At 39.8% G+C, this 26,256-nt stretch overlaps 1 protein-coding gene across 13 annotated transcripts in view; it reads left to right on the plus strand.

Annotated features, from left to right (window-relative positions):
* Positions 1-25,188, plus strand: part of csnk1g2b (casein kinase 1, gamma 2b) — a 33,213-nt gene extending 8,025 nt beyond the window's left edge. For 4 of the 13 annotated variants that reach the window (XM_020098479.2, XM_020098480.2, XM_020098481.2 and 1 more), the window contains exons 3-12: positions 9,069-9,138; positions 16,672-16,820; positions 17,099-17,333; positions 17,492-17,577; positions 19,733-19,817; positions 19,919-20,067; positions 20,289-20,369; positions 21,889-21,990; positions 23,468-23,574; positions 23,984-25,188. In XM_020098479.2, coding sequence (XP_019954038.2) covers positions 9,069-9,138; positions 16,672-16,820; positions 17,099-17,333; positions 17,492-17,577; positions 19,733-19,817; positions 19,919-20,067; positions 20,289-20,369; positions 21,889-21,990; positions 23,468-23,574; positions 23,984-24,038 — 1,119 coding nt within the window. In that variant the 3' untranslated portion in view covers positions 24,039-25,188. The remainder of the gene's footprint in view (positions 1-9,068; positions 9,139-16,671; positions 16,821-17,098; positions 17,334-17,491; positions 17,578-19,732; positions 19,818-19,918; positions 20,068-20,288; positions 20,370-21,888; positions 21,991-23,467; positions 23,575-23,983) is intronic. The other 9 variants (XM_020098484.2, XM_069521721.1, XM_069521722.1 and 6 more) reach the window with 3 other exon arrangements.
* The last annotated feature ends 1,068 nt before the right edge of the window (positions 25,189-26,256 follow it).

The following is a 26,256-nucleotide window of genomic DNA, read 5'->3' on the forward strand; positions in this document are numbered from 1 at the left end:
GCAGTCTTTACTCAGCAGCTTACACCAGCTTGCCATGAGGCCGTTGTCGAAGGACTGTGCAGGCACAAGAGCTCCATCAGCATGTTTGGTGAGAGTTGAAGTGACATTTTGATGATATTTAGTTCTTGACTGTTATGTTTGAGTTCTCCAGAGAGCGTGATGGGCACACAGAATGAAGAAATACTTCCAAATCAACAGTATGGTTGAGCGATCTGAAGATTTTACTTGGTGATTAACCTTGAAGAGGTCCGCAATCAACATTTCAAGTGAATCATAGGGAGCGGGATAAACAGAGTTTACATTTGCTGGAATACTGTTTGCTGGAATTATAAATGATTGTCTGTTGGATGAAAATATTGTTGGACTGTGTGTTTAGTCATGTGACTAGGTATGACTCTGGATACTAGCACAACTCAGACATATTAAAGCAAACAAATCTTTATTGTTTAAACCAATTGATGTTGTAATTACTGAAGCCAAGGCCAGCAAGACTACAGAATAGTCTAAGGCTTCTAAAGAAATGGAAAATTCACCAGCCAAAAAAGCCATAGGATGATTTCTAACCTAGTATGGCTGGAAAGTTCAAATGGTGATGACATGGAAAGGTGAAAGGAATCGACAAAATGTTCTGTGCCATTTATAGGGCAGGTAGAACAAATGGTTTTACCGAAAGGTCAGTCAGTTTAAAATCCTCTGCTCTTGCAGAACATGGTCATTGCTGTGACCGTGCACCAGCTGTTCATCCACAGATAAGTGTCATGGCACGCCACTCTGAGAAGATGATCAAGTTGAAAAACACACTCGTCACACAGCTGAAAGTTGTTTATATTTTGGCTGTCATCTCCTTTTGAAACATGTCAAGTTGTTTTTCTTTATGGCTGGAATTCTGCAATATTAACGTTGACAAGTGTTTTCGACAAGCTGCTGCAGGTTTACTGACGACAAAATATACACCTAATTGAAAGGCAAAATCCACCATCATGCAATCAGCAGGTAATGGCCGTAATATTTACTGAACAGAGATGTACTATTGTAAACTTTGTCACGGCAGATGTTTGTTCTGTCAACTGTAATATTCCGGAGCAGATTCAGGTCCCAACACGTATGGATGGATCTGAGAATTTGCTATTTCCAATCACTTATTTTTCTTCTTTTTTCACAGTTTGCTTTTTAGAACCTTGACACCATTAAGAGGATGAGACATTGATCAGAAACACTGGGTTCTGCCCCTCGGCTGGCTTCTGGAAATCAGCCAATCAGAAGAGAGTGGGTTTTTAGGGAGTGGGGCCGAAAAGAGCCCAGAGCTAATATTGCCTGTTTCAGTCAGAGGCTTAACTGAGGGGTTGTATAACAGGCAGCTTGGGATAAAAAATATTTTTTTAAACTGTGAATCAAAAAAAGCTGCTTCAGCTGAGTTCCACAATAAAAATATAGAGTTGGAAATGAGCAGGACTCCCCTTCAAGGAGTAACACTGAAACTGTACGGTGTTTGTGTTTCAGTAATAATTAACTAGTTTCTCACATTGTCTGATTACAGTATCTGCCGTTTATTTACAATAAACTACACTTCACTTAACTTCCTTTATAGCATCAAAATTGAAGAGGTAAACTGGAGCCAAAATAACCAAACCAGAATCAGATGATGGTAATTTAAAAAGGGCTGAAGCCAAATTGACCTCAGGTCTATTCTGAGTTTGCAGAGGAAGACAAAATGGCCAGGTTTCAGAATTTAAGAGTCAGAATTAAAGCAGCTTTGTACCATGTGAGAAATTAAGTGATGTTGCTGGATGACCAAAGCTTGACAGGACATTACGTCAGGACAGATGGAACTTGATAGTGACAAGTTTTTTGTGTGCATTCCAGTTTAGCATAATCACTTGAAATAAAACAATGCACCGCTCTCACAGCATACATTTTGCTGTGTGTAATTAATGCTATTGATAAGGGTTAAAGGAACCTCACTATTTTGTTCTGACAGAGCCCCATGAAATTCAGCTTTCAGTTCAGGGTGTAGCCACATCAGACCGATGGTAACACATCTCCCCCTACTACACATACATCCCATATTTTAGGGTAGCAATTTTTAGGAATCAACAGACTAAAATTTGGTTGAAAATTATCTGCCGGGCCTGTTCTCAACCCATCTTTCTTTCCTATTCTCTTCAAGAGTTTTTTGCTTCCAAACATTCTTCATCTTATTTTGGTTCGACACTCTTGATGCTGACAACTTAACCTCATTGTAAAATATAAAATTGAATATATTACGTTCAACAATAGAAATGACTGTCCTAGTGTTTAGTGTCTGTCCCGTGTCATTACTCCGAGCTGTGTCAGGACCCAGCAGAACAGTTTATATTGGGTGAAGCCTCAAAGTTAAACAAATAAGTGAGTACTCAGAACAATACATTATATTTATGCTCCGCCTCTCTCCCGTGCTAAATGACAAAGGAGACTTGCCTCTCGTGTTTATGGAACTTCCCATGACTGTGTTTGTCACTGGCATCATTGTGCTGGCGTGTTTGTCCTGTGACCATATCAACTGAGCTCAGCACATTTATTAAGAGCCAGACAAATTTTTACAGATTTGTAAAACCTGTGAATTTGACTGGTGCGTTCAAGATGGCAACTATAGTTTTTTTATTGTTGTCATGGAAATAAACATGGAGGCTTTTTAAATATCCATAATCAATACTTTTATTTATTATTTACATCAGTTTACATCAGAAGAAATTCAGTTTTTATTTACCGTGCATTACAGCTTTTAGATCCACCCAAGGTCTGACGATGATACCATAATCTAACCTTTGTGGTGGCATCTTGTCTGTACCATTTTCAGACATGAACTCTAAATCAGACACATTCACAACAACAGGAAAATGTCCAGAACTTTCAGGTGAGGAATGGCATCTTTACTGTTGAATAATTAACTTTTACCACTTTTCTACCTTGAGTTGGCTATGTCATAAACCTAGGTATAAGGTCATGATTGCCCCTCTCCAGTCTGTACAAACGTTGCTGCAGAACATACAACCGATGTCTTCTTCTGTCTAATTCTAGCAGTGACAGTAGGTTTTTGGAGGCAGCTGAGGGGCTCATCTGCGTTCATTGAATCTGAGCTGAAACTGGAGAAGTGCTGGACTCAGGCCAGCTGTTGGTCTCGGACAACTCTCCCTCCTTAACACCTCCTCCCAACCTTAGACACCTGATCATAAAGACGGCTTTGACAGAGAAACACGCACACAAAGAGTACCACCCCTGTAATCGTCTCCATTTGTCTCAATCTCACAGTAAGCGTCATTAATGCCAAATAAAGATGCACTGTGTTGACATTTGGGTTTGTTCTGTCTCGAATGAGATGAGTCACATTGCCAGTTGCATTTTGTGAAATGGTTTACTGGGAGTCAAGCAAAGGTCAGGGTCTATTCTGGTCCTTGCGCGTAATACTGGGTCTGTTGCCTTGGACATGTCACACAGGCTTACACATGCAGACGCTGAATATCACGCTTGCTTTTACTAAACAACACATATTTTTATGTTTTAGGCTATCGTATCATTTCAAACAGAGCGGAGGAGATCAGAGTCAAACAGAACTTTCATGTGCTTTCTCAATGAGATTATAATTTATACTAATAACTAATACTTTCCATGTTGGTGTGTGAACTGGATAGTTGCTGCATCATGACAGTAAGAAAAAGAAATTACTTAGGCGGCGCTGGATTGATTTGTTTCATTACATTAATATAATATCAGGAATTCATTTATTAGATTATCTTATGGACCAGGATATTGAAACACCCTATTTAATAGCAATCTATTCACTGATATTGAGTCTTTTCCAATATTTACCTTATTGTTGATTAAATATGTATCTTCTTGACACTGAAATAACAATTTTAGCCGTTGAAAGCTGACACATCATTCATCATCACAATCAGTGTATTAATTACAGTGTGAACATACTAGACTTGATGTTTCAGGGGGTATGTGGTTGTGTGCGTAGGCGAAAAGGGCTAAAAAACTGATCAGCAATATCACATTGTTGAAATGTCTTTTTGTTTTTCAATTTGAATTCATAGTCAAGGTTTTGACCAGAGATTAATTTTGGGCTGTGACTGTGGTCTACATTTGTTGGAGTGTATTTTAATTTCCACCCTTTAATGATGACTTCTTATCATTTATAATTTTCCTTTTTTCCCTCATTTTGTTTCGTGGTCATTTCCTCATCCAGTCACCAAGGTCAGTTCTGATCTTTCTCAGCTGTGTTGGGGCAGAGATCAGATTTAGATGAGATGACATCATATGCAGGGTTGGCTAATCCTAGGAAGAGTACTTTATGTGGTGCCGATGGCTCGCTCCATCCCCACAAGTCTAGGGAGGCTGCCACAGGTTGAAATACAGAAACCACCACCTAATCCACGATGACATAATCACATATTTGTACAAGCTTCAAGTGTTTAACCCTAAGCAGGGCCCTTGAAATGGCATGTAATGTTTCATCTCACACCACCCCCAGCGACAGGATTTGATCTTCCTGGAGCAGTAGCGCTTTCATCAACAAATCTGTAAGCCTTTTAGCTGTGAGCAGCAGATAGTCTGTTATCACTGTTTCCGTGTCCCTCTTGTCCATCGTCCCCACAGTCTTTGTCATCATTTCATTAATGAGCCAGCCAATGGCTACAGAAATTGTCGGATCTGTTTGGCTCAATGTTTTTTTTTTTTGGTTGCGGTGTTTCATGTTTATCAGCATATAGTTTTGCAAGTTTGACACTGATTTACATTACAGTTGAAAATGACTATAAATAGTTTAATAATAATACAACTTTCACATCTTTCACGGTACCAGAGGCTGCTTTACAAAGTTTTGAAAATAAAAAGGAAACAAACCATAGGTAAAAAAATAATAGTTGAAATGCTTGGGATAATGAAACTAGTGGCTAAAAGCCTCTGTAACTTAAACTTCTCAGATGTGTTGTCATACAAAGTGTACAGACTTCATGACAAACGTAAACTGGAATCACAGACGTGGATCATTCGATTCAACCCTAAACCTAAACAGAACATGAAGAATTCATCACAGGCTTTTATGCCTTCGTAAAATAATAATTGTAAAAGCTTTTAAGTCTGAAAATGTGGTCTGGCCTTATTATTAACTCACTTATTATTAACTCACTATTATTAACTCACTCGCAATAAGGAAGAGCTATGCAATATGGTCAAAAGTCAGGATAAAAAAATATTCTAAGCAGTCAATAAAGATAATTATGATTATAAATGTTACATCATTATTTATGAGTTTAAAGGCTGATTGTTTGCCGAGTGAAGGTTAGGGTTGTAAACTCTTCTTTATAAGCAGAGAAAGACAAACACTTGAGAAACAGAACATTTTACAAATATTAGCTAGTTTAATTGTGTTATACTTCCTCACTGTGCTGACACATTATATCAGTAATATTTTGATATAAAGTGGGCTTTTGTGATATTGAGGTGATGAAAATTATGTTGAGATAGTTATGATATTGTTTTATTTCCCAGGCCTGTGATATAATGATACAGAATACATCACAATACACAAATTAGGATACGTTATTTAATTTGCTGGTGTCGTGGCAGTACTTGATATAGGTTTATTAAAATTCCCTAAACTGAATAAGCTAGAGAAACTCAAACAATCCACTATAATACAGCATGTTAATGACAGTAGGCTCCAAGCTTCCAAGCTGTAATTAGAATTAAAATTTCCCATTCGGCGCTTGTCGTCTTATGGGTTTCACCATCGTACAAGGACAGTTTTGTTTCAGATCAAGGTAAAACAGGCAGCTGCAGTGTGGAACAGCTGAGGTGGAGAGCTTCCTGTAGCAGCAGGTCAGACAGGAGAGGGCCCTTCTAGCCTTCGGGTCAGCTGTCCTGGACACAGGCCTGCATACTTGGCAAAAAGCTGTTCTCTGCATGACACCACACAGGGAACCCACAACGTCCCCTCCACTTCAGTTATATCTTACAAACAAGATGATATTCTGAAACATGATGCCAAGGGCCAGGTAATGATAGGAATCTAGAAAAAGCTGTTCAACTCTCATTTCATCTATAAAATGTTGCAGCGCTGTGTTCAGGTTTTAATGATCTGTAGACATAGACAGTTGAAATAAACTTTAAATGCTATTCCCTTGTAGCATATTGCTTCTGCACGAGCAGCTCTGCTATGTCAGGGACGGCCCACTCGTTCTGAACATGTCATCCCAGAAAGCAGATCAGGAAATATCTGATGAGAAGTAGCTGAGAAAAAATCCTTATCATATAAAAAGATGTTACATCAGACATTTGCATCGGCCCTGGTCATTTACACAGCCATAGCTCAGCCCATCTGCTGGGAATAGAGATATCTCTTAAGTACGTAAAGCTGCCATAAGCCTCTGTTTCCTATTGTAAGCTGTTTTAAAGGGTCCTGTGGCTTGTGCCATCTGCTTTGACTCATTATTTATATATTTTATATTTTCTTCCCCTCTCCTCCCTGACATGGCCTGACTTGTGAGGGACGTGCTCATTGTCCGTGTTCAAGTGGGAGATGGATGACGCTACAGCAGTTCCCCACTCCGCCTCTCAGACCCGTCACGTGTCCTCCTCCCACTGACTCCTCTCTGCTGCCTCCTCTCTTCCACTCAGTTTCTGCCTCCTCACATACACAGTCACTCCTTACTTCCCTGGCAGGCCTTCTTGTTGGTATCTTATGGGAGCGTGATGCTGAAATAATTTTTTCCATAAATAGAAGAAAAACTTCAAAGTTTGTACTTTGTGTGTGAGATCATCATAGTATTTTGTAGGGATGTTTTGAAGTCACTTTAATTCTCTCCATTTTCCACACTGCATCATCATAATCCAGTCATTTTCACCATATGGCTGCTTTTTCTTCTTTTTGTTTGCAATCAAAATCAAACTGTCAAAATACATAGTTCCTGCACTGCTTGATAGAAACTCAGTATTATTCATAAGAAAGAACTTAAAAATGTCCAACAAGGAGGTTATGTATTCATCAGCGTTTGTCTTGTCTGTCATGAATTGTTTTCTCTTTCTTCAACATGGCATTTGGCGTTAGCTTTGGTCAAAGAATGGCTTCTCCAAGCGTCCTCTTAGTTTTACTATGTTTAAGTGGTGTTTTTAATTTTTCCTGATAACGACTCTGATACCTGGGCTTTGGATCTTGGCCATGTACTAATCTAATACCAGTGCATTAAAAAATAACAACTTGTATAACATAAACTATAACCGTTTCTAAGGCATTTCCAGTATGTGTATCGAAACATCTGTTTATGATTTACAGTCTTAACTCTGTTTAAGACACTTCTTTAAAAAAAGTGCTGAAACTGTGTGAACCACTTATAAGCGTATTACTTCATCTTTTGAGATTAGAAATGAGAAACACTTCCTTGAAAAATCTACCATTGCTCTCATGTTCAGATTTTTTTATTTTGTTCTAGGTTGTAATGTTGACTTTGTAGATTATCAGTAGATTAATACATCACAGCAAAGTACAACAGGACTGTGTTGTGGCCAGACTCCAGAGTCAATCATGCAGGCAGGACATAGCAGATAGTTATGTAAGACTACAAATCACCGGTCAGTGGAAAAATTAAGAGATGCTGAGGCTTTCTGAGTTCTTTCTTTATTGGATCAATAATTCTAATGACTTAGTCGGCTGTTATTGTTTTGTAGAAGGCAGACAGAATGAAATGAGGATTGTCTGCAGATTAAAATCCAGAGCTGTCTGAACTAAAACCACAGAAAAACCAGTATTAGACTGAGAACGGTCATCGTACCCTCATTGTGTTGAACGTGGCTCATACTGTGTGTGTTCACTCCTACACACTCATAGGGCACCAGAACTGAAAGCAATCCTGATTTGATAAAGGCCTAATGGAGTGAATGTGGGAGCTTAACAGCCTTTCGTCTATCAGTTTATGTAATTTAAAATAGAAGTGCTTTGGAATTAGATGCACATGGCAAACAGCTTTTAAGATTAAATCTTACTTCAAGCACCTCTGGAGAAGTTGCTAGGCTAAATTAAGTTTGAGGCATTTTTGCATGTATATTGGTAAGTTTAACACACACTGGGGCTAGCTTCACCTGCAATCCATTTTTTATAAAGTGGGCTGAAACTAAGCTGTGTGTGTCACCCTTGTAATTGAATGGAAATATCACCATCATTTACATTTAACTGACAACAAATGTTGCGTGTGGCTGTTTATCAATGTTGGACATTTATGTACTGAAGTAAAGCCAGTGTCTGTAGGCAGTGTGTGTGACACTGTACCTACTCACACTGTAGATTAGGGCTTTAACACAGGTTATGGCACAGCTATTGAAGATTAAGTGAAGGATTTAAGTGGGTGTGTTTGTTCCCTCCTCTTCACGTTTGTCTATAATGCCCTTGTCATCATGAGTGTGGGGCTAATCAGATTACATTTTAGGTTGTAAAGCTGAAGCTAGAGATATAATGAACAATATGTCCTGGTGGGTTGATTATCAGCCATGTCATCACTTAAGCCTGCTGTTCACCGGCTGGAACTTCTCTTTATCCTATCACATCCCACCAGTCTGACCTGAGACTTTATTAAAGTTCTGTAAGGCATGAAAATAGGGGGAAACAATCTACTGTAGGTATTTAAGTCAAGAGCAGGCCGAGGTAATCGTAGTGTTGTGTTTGCAAGGTTGTCACTCACAAACTACTTTCTTCCCTTAGGATAACGTTCTTAACACATTCATCTGTGGCACCTGTGCTGTTGTAATTAGTGCATGAAAAAGTAGTGGTTTTTCAAAATGACAAAAAATAATAATACAAATACTGTACATTGCGTTGTTTTCTTTTTACTGATTGGAAATGCAGAAATATGAATTATATAATATGTGCATTAAATATATGTACAAAAAATATCAATGAAAACCAGACAGACATACTTTGACCAGTGTGACTGTGGAATTACATTTTTATTATTATGTCTTGTGTCTACTCTAGTTTTTACTAAAGAATGTTGACGTTGTGCATTAACTTTTTCTTTTTATCTCATCTCTTTCAGGAACCTATAAAGTCGAGGGCGCCACAGCTCCATTTGGAGTATAGATTTTACAAACAGTTGGGAAATTCAGGTAAGACAGAGTGCAGCTGTAGATTGCGACTGATAAACAGCGATATAATGATGTGGATGGGTTTGTCACACTAGATTGTGAAAACATCATCCATTCTTGTTCAGATCGTTTGTGTTTTGATGGGTTGTACTTATGTTAAAAGGGCAATATTATTATTATCATCACAGTGATTTTAATGTTGGTTTTATAAACTGGCTAAAGGGTGATCTATTTCCCTGTGTACGACTGAGCAGGTCGCAGTGGTCTCTCCTTGACTTGCAAGTGTGAATATTTCTCTTGGGAGGTTACTGGTTCTGTTTGTCAAGGAATACTGGCTGCAAAGACATTGATGCTTTTTATATGTACAAGTGCTGAAATGGGAGAGAGACAGAGGATGACAAAGATTTAATCCCTAAAAAACATTGACTCTGATATGGAGGTGGCTTAATCAGTTGATTTTACTTGGCTGAGTGGATTTTTTTTAATACCTCGCCATTAGCAAAAGCGCTGGCCGCAGGCATTGTACGTTTGGGTTGCTCAACCATTTGATTCTCATGAATGGAATTGTCATTCAGGAATGCCTTGAGGAGGTTTTTCAAATTTGACACAAAAAATGTCTTGATATTACACACAAGATCAGCGATTTATTTGTTGTGCAGTTATTGATTTTGTTGTTTTAGAACAATGAATTATATTTTTACCTTTTTGTGTAGTCATTCAATTAGAACAGAACAGAATGCCTCTTCAATGCAGTGTAATGACTCTTAATCTGAAAACTGCCAGCCAGTGGATCGAAAGCAAACATGGATAACAAGGATTCATATTCAAATGTGTTTGCACAAGTGTTGACAGGTAACATCAGGCAGCAGAGAAATGATACCAGCTGTAATTTATGTGTTGTTGTTTGCAACCTCTTTCCTGAAACCACCTCCACAGTTCTGAGAGTCCTCATTCTTCCACACTGCCCAGAACATGCAAATGTGCTATGGTGCATAACTGAGGCTCTAGGGCATAACTGAGGCTCTAGGGCAGCAGATCTGTGATCTGCTCCGGCTGGTCAGCTAGTTACGGAGGAGAGAGGTGGAATGAGTCAGAGGGTTGCAGGGATAGTTCCTGGTTTGCTGTCTGTTTGAAAAGGCTCACCTGTCATCTCTGTGCATGCTTCGTAGATGCATAATTGCATAAGTTGATTTGACCAGCTTACAACACCCACGCATATTTATTAATTCAGAATCATGTGCAAACATCACAGCTACTTGGTCAAACTGACAAAAGCAAACAGTACAGCCTAATGGTTCAGTTCTTATAGAATAATCGCAGGCTTCAAGCCCCATTTTATATTACATAGTTTAGCCTAAAATACAGTTAAATGAGATTAAAGTATATACATGTTGGCATGTCTGTACTATACTTGAACCTGTTAACAGTGTCATTTTACACAACAGTAAAATTCCCAGTGGTTCAACAGTCTTCCGAAAACAGGCTGGGTTTGTTTTTTTTTTAATCAATGAAAACGTCATGGTAGACATGGAAAATGTTCAGCCCTCTAACAGGAACAAGTCTGAAGAGTGGAAGTATTTTGCTGATGGAAACTTGATTGGTGCTAATCTTGTCTGTGTAACATGCAGAAAGAAAACAAACTTTGAATGCAAGACAAGAATACCCTAACCTCAATGCACAGCATGGACATGTTGGAATAAAGAAAGTATCTTGGTTTGTCAGACCTATCTGGTCACACTGGCCACCAGTAATACTGAGAAATGAGAAATCATGCCCGATGTTAAAACATCCATAATTTGTAACTGTCCCTAGCAGGCTGGCAGAACTCGCCACCACACTGGTAGTCTCCACTTAAGCTATATGGGTTCCTGCAGTTCTCAGAAGGCAGTCAGACCTGGCTTCTGTTTGCTATGCAATCACAACAAGCCTGCGCCTATGCCTTTTTCATACTGTTTCATCTGTAGCCTGTGTATTTACTGTTTTTCTCTATCTGCTGTAAATGGCCTTATCATGTTGTTGCAGTGATCCACTCGTGTCTGCAATGGTCTGATTCAGTGACACATCCTTGTGCCAGAGCAAAAGCCCTCCACTGTTGATAAGGAGGTGGGGCAATAGGGCAGTCCTTGACTATTTATAGATGTCCCTCTTCAAGCAATTGGGCTGTTATGGTGTCTCTACTTGGACAGCTTCCCTCGCCACAGAGATCCTCTGCCTCCCTGATTGACTTTGTGCTGCCTGTGGGGATAGCAGGGAAACTCTCCAACATGCATTGCTGACAGGGTGTGGCTTAATTTGCTTTACACTGAACTTGTTTTAATCTGCTCTGTCTGATCCCTGAGCGTATCTCACACAATGCTAACCACACATTCATAAACCCAACTGTTACCTGTTTGTCATCTCCTACAGTTACTTTGATTACATTAGAGGAGTCCTCCAGTCCAGGCTTGTTCCTCTCTGCCTTTGGTTGTTGCCTCCAGTTTATTAAATATGTCCTTATCATCCTCTCTTCCATTGAGACCACTGCTGTAACTCCCCTGTCATTGTTCAAGGTCTGGGGGTTGTACCGTACATATGTGACGTAACGAGAGACAGGCAGTAATAGTGCACTAGGATAACAAAGCAAGCTAATGTGATGCCTCTATAGTGTTGATGATATAAAAGATTGACATGAGCCACTTTAGTTGCTCTGAATTTTATTAATACCATAGTCATGTACGCATTATCTTCTTTGTAAAACAATATAAATATGAAAATAGCATTTAATAGCAGAAAATTAACTCTACTGAATCCTGCACAGAATCCAGTTTGCATGTATTTACAGAATGTAAGGGCTGTACTTTCTAATCCTTACATGTACACACAGTATATGATTATCTACTGTGAATCCATTGAAGCTATAGTAAATCTGCACATCCTGTGTCACAGTAATTACATTTCATTTTAAAATATACATTAGTTTTGTTGAGACTTGTTGAGGCTACATTGACTTATGCCCACTATGTTACAGGATTTCTGTCTTCCAAAAATTGAAACATAAAGGTACAACTGCCCTCAATTTTGTAAATCTAAAATAAAACATTAAAAAATAAAAAAAATGTAAATGTACAATCACAATGTTATACATGTGATGGCAGGGCCAGAAAGAGAATCATTTTCAGTAATTTAATGAACTAGTATTTATTAAATGCACAATCAAGCCGAGAGGCCTTATCTCCTACAGATGATTTGCCACTTCATCATGATATGACAGGATAGCTCACTTGCCTGTAGAGCATGGGAGGAATCAAGGCAATAGATTAAATCTACTTATGTTGTCAACTTGGCTAAATGGAGACATGTGACCCTGTTAGTCCTGCATAACCCAGGAGCCTCAAATATGTCACGCCCAGGAGGAGCTTATCTGCACACTGTTAATTCTCTCTTGTCCTGAACACATCCCAGCTGTTGGGAATACTGCCTCTCCAAAATGTTGTGAAAACTGATAATAGACCTGACATGCTAGTGATAGAAAAGCAGGTCTTTCTTTCTCTCTGTGTGGTCTTTGTCAGCGGTAGAGCTTCAGATATATCCTCCAGCATTTATGGACCAACTGTTATATATTGTATATTAATATTTCATAGTACAACTTATCTCATGCAATCATGCATCTGTGATGCATAGATATTAGAGTAATTACCGCTCATACATTTATAAGGAGTTTTCCTCTATAAAATTATTCAGTGATGGATTTCAGTGTGACTGTGAATATTCATGAGCTGCATCAAGGCTTTTGATTGCATGATATGATTTACCAGTGACATGGGATCTATTTTGATCTTTTTATTTCATGCATATCATGGACTCTTAACCATCCCATGTGAATAATGTAAATGAAAAACTGTTGATGTGGTTACTCTAGGATAGATTGATGAGATCATTTAACAGCTAAAAGTAAGGGGCCCTCAGAAGCCACACCGAAGACATAAAACATCTTTAACCATATCTAGGCTTTACTCTGGCTGCCCAACTATAGGTAGATGAATATGCCCAGTAGTCACATAAGTGTAATAAAGCCAATTAGGTCAACAGTGGAACGTTACATGAACCATTGTGCTGCTTGATGGAGAAGGACAAACATTTTCTCATGACTAATCTTAAATACATAGTGGCAAGAATAAATTGCTTAATTGAACCTACTTCTCACTGGTTTGTACACTTGCATGAATGAGGAAAGTGCTGTGTAGCATCAGAGAAAATAAAACGACTGCCCCAGTTTTAAATCTCTAAAATCTGAAGTATTTGGTAGAATTTGGAATGCATCAAATAAGCCAATAACCATTTAAAAAAAAAAAATAAATAAATAAAAATTCCGGATAAGCATTCAACCCTGTGGCTTCTTGTGGGGTTGTTGTGCTTATATGAGCTATGTTGTGTTTGTAGCTCCAGGCTCAGTCTGTGCAAGCCCGAGCACTGATCACATTTCAGCCTTGTGAGAACATCTCCAGAGCACTGGGCCTAATGGAAGTCACTGCTCCACCTCCTCCTCCTCAATGCTCTCCACTCCATGATCTAAATCTTTAATACGCGTTCCCCCTCCTCTCCCCTCCTCTCCCCTCCCCTCCTCTCCTCTCCTCTCCCCTCCTCTCCTCTCCTCTCCTCTCCTCTCCTCTCCTCTCCTCTCCTCTCCCCTCCCCTCCCCTCCTCTCCTCTCCCCTCCTCTCCTCTCCTCTCCTCTCCTCTCCTCTCCTCGGACCTTAATGCTGACATTTCATTGTATGGCAACATTGTCTTCAGCTGCCATGATGCAGCCTTCCCTCGTATACTGTGACACTGACAGGGCCCGCCTGCCAATACAATAGGCTGGATTGTCCAAAATTGTCAAGACAGCGGGGATCAGGGCATAATTTAGTTTGGCCAGCAGGGAGAGCATTTCGCACAATGTTGAACCAGCTAAAAGATGTGTTTTGTGACTGGACTTTATTATCGCCCAACCCATGTATCAGTTGGGCAATAATATCGGTCGATGTGAGACTTTCACAGACAAAATGCTGCTGCTAGGATTATTACTGGTTTAAGAAAACATGACCATGTAACACCGGTTCTGGCCTCACTGTATTGGGCTCCTTTTTGTATCATCTTTGATTATCACATTTTAGTGCTGACTTTTAAACACCATCTTAGATCAGCTGATGGTCTTCTGGCTGTTCCCAGAGCCAGATTGGTGAAGATTGTTTTGTAGTTTTGGTTGAGTAAGTGAAAGTTGAATACATTCTTTAAAATCCTATTGTGTACAGCTATAGTGGGCAAGCTGTGTCACAGGATCAGACCAAAATCACCCCCAGAATGTGCTCTGTTGGGCGTTTTCTTTTTTCCCACCAGTCATTTCTAGACCGGTGCTTACAGCTGCTGTAAAGCACCAGTCTTTACAGATGAAAGATGATAATACACAGTCACACTATGCTCTAACCTCTTGTGATGACTATGCTTTGAATGCCCTCTAGATTTGGGCCAGGCTTTGATGAGTCAGCCTTCCAGTGATCTCTTGCCACTGCCTCATTCATCATGGGCATCATTACCAGGACAATCCTTGAGACTGAAGTGCAGATAGGTGTGTCTGGTTGCCCTGTTGGACCAATGTTTAGGGGTCATGTGGTAGATTAAATTGATAACTTCCCGTCTCCTGGTTAGCAGCTGATACACAAATAATCCAAACAGAATATTATAGATCACATAGAGCTCCAAAGTTTTGCCCTTTTGTCAGAACTAATTTATTGAATTTATCTTTCTTATACACAAGTTTAAATGTGCTTGCCCATTCTCTCGGTTTTCTTCCTTTTTCATGTCGTGTTTTATTCTTCAGACTCTCTTCCTGTCTGTGTCAATGTCTTTTTCTCTCCGCTCACACAACACGTCAGTGCTGCCACCACAGCAGGCACAGCAGTACTGATGTGGTATCCTATGGTTAGTTGGGTTTCAGGGACATGGCTGCCTTGTAGACAGTCCTACGCCTTTGGCAGCACAGAATGGTTCAATGGTCCCAGGATGACTGCCTGATGAGAGAAGCAACTCATCACGGACAGCCTGACCCAGATCCCTGTGAACCTGGGGACCGGGCCAGAAGGTGGTTCATTTATATTTTGATTGTCAGAAGTGAAAGGCTTTTTAACTTCTCTGACAGTTGATCTGAAATGCATGTTCAGGCTTCCATTTCCACTGAATTTCAATGGGGATGGGCTGACAAATAAGCCAGTCAAATGAATCACAGTTTTGCGTCTACGTAATGTGACAGCTTTTTCTGTAGTTTTCAGGGCTGGATACAACATTCAAGTTTCTATTGAAATCTGATTTATTTATTTGTATTGACTGAATGATTCAGTATCAGTCTTTGCATTTGTGCCTTTTGTTAGTAAGTCGTAGTTAGTCGGTGCATGATTGTTGTTATTATAATGTGCAAAGGTTATTTTTAGATTAAGCAATTGGGTGGTGGCAGCTTTATGAGGAACTTGGTCTTATTAACAAAGAATTATGACAGTCCACGTGGTGTAATGACTCAGCTAACTAGCTTACCTGGGCTTCTTCTAAACTGAGGTGCAGATTGCATCTATTAGATAGAAATTATCTGAACTGAAGTTGAAGAGATATTATCTCTGGCTGTGACATATGAGGTCATGGGAGTCAAACAACTGTTCTGTTTGTTCCTACCAGATAGAAAAAGATGTCAGTTGTCTGTCGTTGAAGCATCTGCTACCGTCGGTCTATGTGTGACTGCGCTTATTTTTTTCTCCTGTGAGAGGTGCAGGTTTTTTCATATTCTTGCTCATAACTAAAAAATATGATGTATCGTGTTTAGGCCAGTTCATCCTTGGTCCACATATTTATAACCAGGAAATGTGTTTACAATTCAGACGATAATGTGAACTCTACATCATTTTATATTTAAAAAATCAACAGTTTTACTCATTTATTGATGTTTATATATTTACTTTAGATGAACGTGAAGCGCTTACATTTCATAAATACATTCAAGATTTTGTGAATTGAAACCAGATTATATCAGTAAGGTTCTTGCTTATATTAAGAAGTTGTTTTTTCAGTGCTGATTTACATAAAGCAGGTAAAAGCTTTTATATATTTCTTTTGCAGAATCAGAAACACTAGTGTGTGCCTTATTGTTGCATTAGAGGACCATTTGTTTTGTCTTGTTGCACCTCAGTTGTACACTATCATTGCATCACTGTGATTTTACTGATATACTGTACATACAGTACATAGTACTGGGTAGATCCAGTAACATTCTTCAGAAGTCATACACACAACCCAGAAGTGGGTGTGGAGGTTTAAGAATCTTTACAGTTTCTGATCTTGTGTCATTCACGTTTTACTAGTGTTTTTTAAGACACCTTTAAAAGCAAAAGAAACAGTGATTCAAGATTGAAGTAACACTTCAGTGTTGTACATTTGATTCAATCAGTAATTATTAGATTCAGTAAGTGGTATTGGTAAACAACAGTAGTTATCAATGTATTTAGATTTGACAAATTCTCAAATGTTATTTGTGTTTGTGTGTCTCCACAGAGGGAATCCCTCAGGTGTATTACTTTGGTCCTTGCGGGAAATACAACGCCATGGTGCTGGAACTGCTCGGACCCAGTCTAGAGGACCTGTTTGACCTCTGCGACCGCACCTTCTCCCTCAAGACCGTCCTCATGATAGCCATACAGCTGGTGAGACCTGGAGGAGGGTGATGGCTAACTTACCTGTAGATAAGCTGGCATGTCGGATTTGAACCTGCACAGTAATTGTTGTACAGCTTTGAATTTTTGAATAGTGGAAGAAATGTTGTACTGTATGCAAAAGCAAAGGGAATCGGTGTGATTGGCGATTAAGACATAATGTAACAAAACTGGTAGAAAGTTCAATAACTGCCTGGATAACTGAGTGATTGAAATTGCCACAGGCTAATCTTGATTTTTTTTTTTTTTAAATTTCATTGCCCATGTAGATAACACGGATGGAGTTTGTCCACACCAAGAGTCTGATATACAGAGATGTGAAGCCAGAGAACTTCCTGGTTGGGCGGCCGGGAAGCAAGAGGCAGCACACCATCCACATCATCGACTTTGGTCTGGCCAAAGAGTACATAGACCCTGAGACCAAAAAACACATCCCTTACAGGGAGCACAAGAGTCTGACTGGGACGGCACGCTACATGAGCATCAACACACACCTGGGAAAAGGTAAGAAAGTCAGCCACACATGCTCTATGGATGAACTGTTGCCTTTTATACCGTACGTGATCCATTTTCCACTGCCCAGTTGCCTGTTTTCCTTCTCAGTTAGTTATAAGATGAATTTGTTTCTAGGCTAATTTTCCATCTTCTTCTGTTAATTCCAGAGCAAAGCAGAAGGGATGATTTGGAGGCGCTGGGTCACATGTTTATGTACTTCCTCCGAGGTAGCCTCCCGTGGCAGGGCCTAAAGGTACTGTAGTTTGTTTTGTGACATCCACATGTTGACACTCACTGATTAACATCAGAATGCAGAATGCTAGTATAGAGCTAGACCCTTTTCTTACTGCACTGGCCGTAGGGACAGAAAACCTGGTGTTTTCCAATTAACATTTCAAGATGATAACATTTCAACGTCTCCCCATCCATGTGCCTGTTTCTATTTAGTTTTAATTTAAAAGACTAAGAGGTTCCTTGTACAGAAAACATTCAGTATTCTTTGTGCATTTGCTGTTTTTGTATCAAACAAACCTGATATCATCTGTGGACCTTATGCACAATGTTAAGGTGTTCACACACCAATGTTTTCTCCAGGTTTTAGGATTGTTCATATCATACAATTATCATTATAATATTTGTGTTAATTTCTCACAGTACACTCAGATGTTAGCAAGAATAAAAGCAAAATGAATATGCTCACTGACAAAAGTGAAAGCTATATCCTCCAGTAAGAATCACATTTTTGTGAGTTCGCCTGCGCACCATACAAAGTATCGGTAGTAAAACAAGACTTGTATAGTAATTACATTTTAACTAAGATTTTCTCCTGTAGCCATCTGACACTTTCAATTTATAATTTCAGCATCAGATAATGTATTGATGAGATACTTACATAAGAGACCTTTTTTATTTGATGGATGTGGGTGCTACCACTGGTACACAAAAATTATCTAGAAAAATTATATCAAAATATGAAGCAAATGCTGGTGCCTGAACATCATGTAACTGCAGTAACACTAACTGTTGGGACAACTCTTGTTGACATTCCTACTTGTCTTTCCATTGACATCATAGCCACTTGCCAACTAACCTGCCATACAGTTTGTCATCAAATCAATGACGCATGTCACGCATTTGGCTACCTAAGAAACAAAGACTTAGTTCCATCCCTTTGCAAATGTCTTGGTACATAAACAGTCAGATGCCACAAAACAAACCCACCTCCACTCTTCCACTGTGCATTCATTTACTGTTTTAACACAGTTTACTGAGAAATAACTTAAAGCACTAAAACACGGGCTCGATCACGTGTTCCAGGAGGACAGTATGATCTGTTTTCTTCTTTTTGAAGGATTATAAAAGGTGTACGAAGAATAGACGAGAAGACAAGACACCTCATTCTGAACATTTGTTATGTGGGAGGAAGCTCTTGGTGGATGAATGTGAGAGATGCATGAATGTGGGGGATGTCGGGTGGCTCAGGCCAAAACAAGTTCTCATCAAAATACAATGAAGGACCAGAGACCGGATATTTATTAAACCCTGGCAGGAACATTTTCAGTGGCTACTGTTCGTGAGGGTGTAGCAAAGCTCGCATAAGAGAAATTAGATGTTGATAATGGTGGGTTCAGTCTAAACTCATCCAATCTCATCTGTTGATACAGTCAGACATGGCGACAGGAGATATATTATACTCATATTAAGGTTCATAATATTAATTTGGCTTATTACTTGTTGCATGTTTTCATGCTCTAATGGTTAGAAAACGCATCACTTTTCTCATTCTGTCTATTGCTGCAGCTCCTCTTTTCAGCCTCTGTCTTGAACACCTGGTTTTAGCTCCTGTCTTTTTAAGGCCCCCCTCCTGATGAAACCCAGTCTGCTCTGATTGGTCAGATGCCCACTCGTTTACTTGATGCTGCGTCAGACTAGCTGCTAGACGCATTATGCAAATATAGCGCTTTGTCATGCCACATGACATCATGATGATGCAGAAGTATTGGCGGGGCTACTGACAAGGCAGGTTTATTTTTCTTTACCATGGACTTTGGGCTTTTTAAGCATCATTTGTCATTATTAAGTGCATTCAGCAATCACACAGGCAGTCTGGTAACAACCACAGCTTGACAAGGCTGGAGAACCCTTCAGGAGACGTGATGAATATAAACTTTTAAACAACAGGGTTTAGGCAAAGCTTTAGGCATAATTGTTGTTGCATAGCACCATGGCAGACGAAGCTGGTTTTCATCCTCACAAGGCTCAAGTTCATCTGTGTAATGGTGACTCAGTAATTCAGAAACTAACCAAAGGATTTGCATCTGTAACATTTCATGATTATATTCAATCATTTACTCCACCAACTGCTGCTGTAAAATATTTGAGTGTAATGTTTGTATTTCTTCCTCCAGGCGGACACTTTGAAGGAGAGGTATCAGAAAATTGGCGACACCAAACGAGCGACACCAATTGAAGTGCTTTGTGAAAGCTTCCCTGGTGAGTAGAACCAGCAGGTTTCCTTTTTCACTTGGAATTCTGAATATCTCATTGGAATTCCAGTTTTCTCTCATTTGACATCATGTTCTGTTTTGTTACAGAAGAGATGGCCACCTACCTGCGCTACGTGAGGAGGCTTGACTTCTTCGAGAAGCCTGATTACGACTACTTGAGAAAGCTCTTCACTGATCTGTTCGATAGGAATGGCTACGTCTTTGACTACGAGTATGACTGGGTCGGCAAATCACTTGTGAGTGCCTCTTAGTGAATCCTCTCGTCCTCTTCCTGGTCTTTCTCGGAAATCATTTGATTGGACCATGGCTGCATGGTTGCTTCCCTGCTCTCTCTAGGCATTTGTCATCAGATCATAACTAATTATTTTTGCAAATTGCACACACAAAGATCATAAATTATTTTGTCGAATTCAAAGCTGCATTACTTTTGACACTTCCGTCTTTTCATATGTTTCAGCCCACACCGATAGGCCCCATCCCCAGTGACACGCCCCTGCAGCCCAGCAGAGACAAAGCACAACAGCAGACCAAAAACCAGGTGAGGTCTTTATCAGCATTAATAACACGACAAACACCACACCCATTCACCTGCGTGTCGGTCTGATTGACCGACCAGCAGACCGACCAACCCTGTCATTCAAGTTCCCCTGCCAGGCTACACTTGTTCTGGCGAACTGCAAGCAACATCCTGGACAAAATGGCTGCCTTTCAAATCCAGTTCTCCTTCATTCCTGTTCCTTTTCTATCTGCTTGGCAGTGAAGTTATCTTTCCCTCAAAGTCTTTGACAGATGATAAGACTTTAAAAAAAGTTGCCTCAGTAATTAGTAACTGACATGCACAGTCGTGAGGCAGACCTCCAGCTTCTGCTGTGAAACACAGCACTGGTTTGGCTTTAATTTGTTCTTCACATCTTGTCACTCTAAGCTCCAGTCATTGCATGCATGAGTTGACAATGCAAATAGCATTGTTCATACCAGTAATGACAAGCTAAATGCTTAGTGTGTGACAAATTGTAGAGTTGATTTTTTGTACTGGCATGCTATCCGAGCCTTGTGTTAGTTTTAAGAGGGTAATAATTCAAGAGTTTTATTATTCAAAAACAACAATTAAATCACTCTGACGGACAGGATCACAGTAGAAGTCATGCTGTGATGAGTCAAAGGCAGTGCATTGCATTTTATGACTGACTTATAACTGTGGACTTTCGCCTCTTTTTACTGCTCTCTATCAGGATGGGAACAACTCTCTGTACCAGGCTTATTGACTGTAAAAAAAAAAAAAAAAAAAAAACTCCAACAACAGCCTGGTCAGAAGAGTTAACCACATCAAACTAAAAAAATATCTGCACTGACCGATTATATCCCACTTATCAATGAAGCTATACATTTTTACTGTATATTTGAAGTATTGTTAAACTAGGAGGTCACTCATTGGCCACTTATAACCATATTGTATGTACTGTACATGTATTGAGATCAGATACACGCAAATCCTTATATGGATCTGCAGCAAATGTAACCTATTCATTGATATTGGCACTGTACACATGAGTTTTTGATAAAGAAATCAGCCTTATATCTGAGAAATTTGCCCATCCAAAAAAAGTCACCAAGTTTTGTGTAATCCTGCTAAATAACAAATACAGATGAAAACACTATAACCATTGTGGGCGACAGTCTTTATTTAATGCAGATACCTGCTTCCATAGACAGCGTCAGTGTATTTAATATGCAGTGTTAGCTGAGGTGATCAAGGCTGTTTTCTTTTACTCCTGCATGACGTTATTAGTGTGTTGATCTGTGCTTCACATAAAAATTTGCTTCCCTCTATTTCTCTTATTAACATAGTTTGTCTTAACAAGCCTGCTTCTGCTTGGGAGATGTCTTCTATAATTTTTTTTTTTATTCACTTCCCCTCCTCCCTCCACACCCCCCTCCCACCACATTGCCTCACCCTCGCCCCCCTGACCCCTCAACCCCTCTCCTCTTCCCTCCTCCCCCTTCTCACCACGCTGCCACCACCTGCCTCCACCCTTTTTTTTGCTCTGTGCATCAAGTCTCCCGAGCCCAAAGGAAGTGAGTCTCAGCCCACTCCCGTGACCAATAAGGAGACTCTGGGGTCGCACCTCACAGCTGAGCGGCTGGGGGGCTCTGTTCAGGTACTGCTGCTGCTGCGACTGCTGCTGCTCACATGGCTAATGCATGAAGCCACATAGTTTTGTATGTGCCCCACCCCCGTCGTCTCTCAATGGCTTCACACTGCCCGCCCCGTCAGGTGCTTTGTCTCAACTCCCGTCCTGCATCCGACTCCTTGAATCCCTGTGTGTCAGTGCTCCGCCTGTTCTGTTTGCTCTCATTCACCTCATGTGCTCTAGGCTGCTCACAGGAAGGGCCTTACAAACATGACATCCAGCAGCAACTGCAATGCAAACCCCATGAAACACAGATTCTTGTATCATTACAAAACACTACAGTAATTTACCTTTTGTTTCAGCCCAAACTGATAAACTAAAGTATATTTCCCCTTTATTTAGACAAAAAACATTTCTGTAGCATCAGGATTCAGTGGCCTTCATAGTACTAGTGGGAGTACTGTGCCACCTACTGTCTGATGATAGAATTGCAGCTTTTAAAGGAAAGGTTCACATTTTTTCTGTCTCTTAAAACAGAAAATATTATTTCCTGTTATATTTTGCTTCAAATTGGAGACTTAAATCACAGTTTTCAATACAAACATATGGAACTAGTGTAAGTATTGGCTCACCTCAGTTTTTTCAGATTATATTAAATAATTAGACACCTCAATGCTTCTGAATTCCCCAAAAATTCAGGTGGCCTCGCTCTCACTTTCCGTCCAATTCATCTCAAACCAGCTCCAGGTCTGGAGACTGTGCGGCTCCTCCATTGTGTGAAGCCACACTCCGATTCGTAATAAATAAACAGCACTACTTTAAACCACTGTAGGAATTCATTTTGTCTTCTTGCTCTTGTTTTTCAATGCCTAATTTTCTTACATTGCTGCAAGAAAGCTGTAAGTTAACAAATTTAGTGAGTGGAAAAATGGGTTTTTAAAACGTTTTATTGGTTGTGTGAATGTATCCAATCGATGAAGTTAATGTGATGGCTGTCTTCTCAACGTACAGTTTGTTTTTTAAAGCAAAATTCCATCGACATTTCCAGTTTTCGTACTGAGGTGCAGTAGAGACGGACTGTGATTTGAAAAGATACTCACTTGATGTTTCTATGCTTGTTTCAGGTTTCTGAAACTTCATATTATCTTAACTTCAGAGTGTAGATTAAGGATTAAGCATTTTGTCCCAACCTTTTCACGGGTAGCACGTTTTCAAAGGAATCTCATAAGAGCAGTACAAACAGGATGAATGATTACAGCTGGTAAATAGTATTTAAATATCCATTCGGGAAAAATACTCTGAAAAAAATGTGGACATGTCCTTTGAATATCTGTGAAGTTGCTTTAGTTGGGGCAGTCCAGGTTCAATGTTTAACATCTGACCGATGACAATAATCAAGGTTATATATTTTTATATGAATGTTCATCTCCACCCTGCTCAGTGGCTTTAAGTCTGTGTGTGTTTGTGTGTGTCAGCAGTTTTGTGTTCTTTTGTCCTCCTGCAGGTGATGAGCTCAACGAATGGCGAGCTGAACACTGACGACCCCACAGCTGGACACTCCAACGCTCCCATCACCGCTCCCACCGAGGTCGAAGTGGCTGACGAAACCAAGTACGACACAGGCGTCCAGATGCACAGAGAACATTTGTCTGTCTTTAGCAGTGCTGCTAGCTTTAGCGTTGGGACTTGTTTCTATTGAACTGGATCCAAATCCAGCTTTGAATAGGTAGCAAATGGACCTTAGCACAGGAGATGGTGAGAATAGAAACACCAATAAGAATAATCATTTAGTTAAGATACAATAAACACACAAGGACATTTAAAAATATATATAATTACAATGTTAACTAAATATTTCCAGCATGACTGCACATATATTAATAGAAACAGCTTTAAATTAGGCCGCGTGTGACCTGATATCAACAACATATATACATCAGTGTTGAATTATTCCTTCAAACACCGGTGCGTCAGTATCTCTGCTCTTATGTTGCTCTCTTGTTCTTCTGTTTTCCTGCAGGTGCTGTTGTTTCTTCAAAAGAAGAAAGAGGAAAGCCCTCCAGAGGCACAAGTGAAGAAGAGAACGGAGAGAACTTGAAACATTGTGGTCACTGTCAAGTTTTAAATGGAAGCAACTACACAGACCCCCCCCCCCCCCCCCCCCCCGCCTCTTCTCTCTTTCCAGCTTCCCTTCCTCACCTCTTTACCCCTCTCCCCTCACTCCCCCCCTGTCACTTTGTATCCCCCACCCCCCTCCCCACCATGCTCTCTCTTTCTCGTTCTCAGTGCTCCCCGGCTACCGGCGAGTTAAAGGAATGTTGCGGACTCCACAACAGACTCTGATTCCTTTTATCGACGAAAATAAACGTACCTGCATTACAACGGGGGGGGGGGCTCGAGAGAAAACGTTAAAAAAAAGCTGTAACAATGAAACTCGAATACCGTGGCGTGAATATGAAAAAAGATACTGTTTGAAACAGTTGTTGTATTCTAGATTCCATAACGGACGTGTATTGTTCCAACAGTCAGCTGTTGATCAGGGGGAATCGTTCAAGTGAAAGAAATCTGCTCCTTAGGAAAATGTATTTTCTTTTTTTCTTTTTTTTCTTCTTCCTTTGGTGTGTGTTTTGGGATCAAGGTTAAGAGGAAAGGTGAACTATGCTGATGTTAATATGAGCGACACCGGAAGCATTTCATCTACTGTATGAAACAGAATTTGGAGGATTTTTATGTAAGTTTTTTTTTTTTTTTTTCTTCTTATTTTGTAATTGAATCCTCAGTTTTCGAAGTCAAATTCCTGCATTGAAAACTTTCTTTTATGTTGTAGTGTTCTGGAGTTCAGTTCTTTTTCCTCACTCTGGCTTTCTTTTTGTCTGTCAACATGGACTTTGTAGCACAGTCACTGGCCTCAGGTACTGTGGAAGATCGAGAGAAACAGATATTAAGCTCTCTTATTATTCTTGCACTTTTGGAAAAAAAAAAGATTAAGAAAAATTACAGTGGAAAACTTTAGGTTTGAAATTAACAATTAAGAAAACAAACTTAATAAAGACTGATCTAGGAAGAGTCCTTCACAACGCTTATATCGGAGTTATGGTCGGAAAAATGTTGTTGATTTACATGAAAAGAGAAAGATATGTCTTTCGATTTTTATTTCTTACATCAAAAATAATTTACCAGGAAATCATAGTTTGTGCCTTTCTAAGTAAAATGTTTAAAGCTCAAGTGAGTGTCCCGCTATGACATTTTATCTAATCTGTCCCAAATGCTCTCTGGATTACTGTGTGTATGTCTGTTTATGTGTGCGTGGATGAAAATCCGGAGGTTTTTGTAAGTGAACTTGACTGTATGACTACACATCCCTTATTATCACCTCGTCTTATCAGAATACTGTGCGTCCTCTTCCTGAGCTGTGACAATCAACACATCTGTACAGTGGTGGTGTGTGGTTCAGAGACAGAACAGGACTGTGTGTGTGTGTGTGTGTGTGTGTGTGGCTCAGACATCCAGCAGACACGTGTCCAAATCTGTCTGAGCTACCGTTTCATTTTGTCATGAGGTCACAGACATGTTTATAAGGTACGTCGTCATGTCTGTGAAATGATTAGACTGTTTCTAAACCTTGAAAAGAGAAAAAAACAACATTCACTGGATTGGAAAAATAATATTCACTGTTTGAGTTCCTTGCTGTTGTAAACAACTGCAGCTTCATCATGTACTTTATCTTTTCAATCATTTACTTTCATGTGCGTCCTTTTTGGTGCTCTGTGTTCAGGATTGTGTGCAGCCAGTTTTAAATCTCCCCTTAAGCCTTTAGAGTCATCAACTTGTACGGCCCTAAGTTATTGAAGGGAGTACTCCAGTGATTTTTAATATTTTATTAAACGTGGGCACGAGTGCTCGTTTAAAAAAAACAGATAAAATAATGCTAATGGGTAAAATCAAGGCAGCGGGAGCCAAGATGTCCTGATTTGACTTCCTGCCGGAGACGACCTGCAGCCACAGCCAGAGTTTCACTCCTGACTCCTGTACTCACGACCCTCACTCTGTTTTTGTTGGAGCAGCCCAAGTTTCTAAAGTGTGAAATCCACATACAAATGTATATAGACAGTAAATACTTGTATTCATGGGCTGAATCAATGTTTAATGATGCATTTTGTTTGTTTCAGCCTGATTTCGTTGTGATTATCTTGGCTCGATTACTCTCTTCTTGCTCTGATTACATTCACTGTGTTATAATGCAGAATAATAATCAAATATTAGTGGCCTCAAACGTACCACGTTGACCAGCAG

This window comes from Paralichthys olivaceus, chromosome 3 (assembly GCF_024713975.1).
Source record: "Paralichthys olivaceus isolate ysfri-2021 chromosome 3, ASM2471397v2, whole genome shotgun sequence".
Taxonomy (NCBI): Eukaryota; Metazoa; Chordata; class Actinopteri; order Pleuronectiformes; family Paralichthyidae; genus Paralichthys; species Paralichthys olivaceus.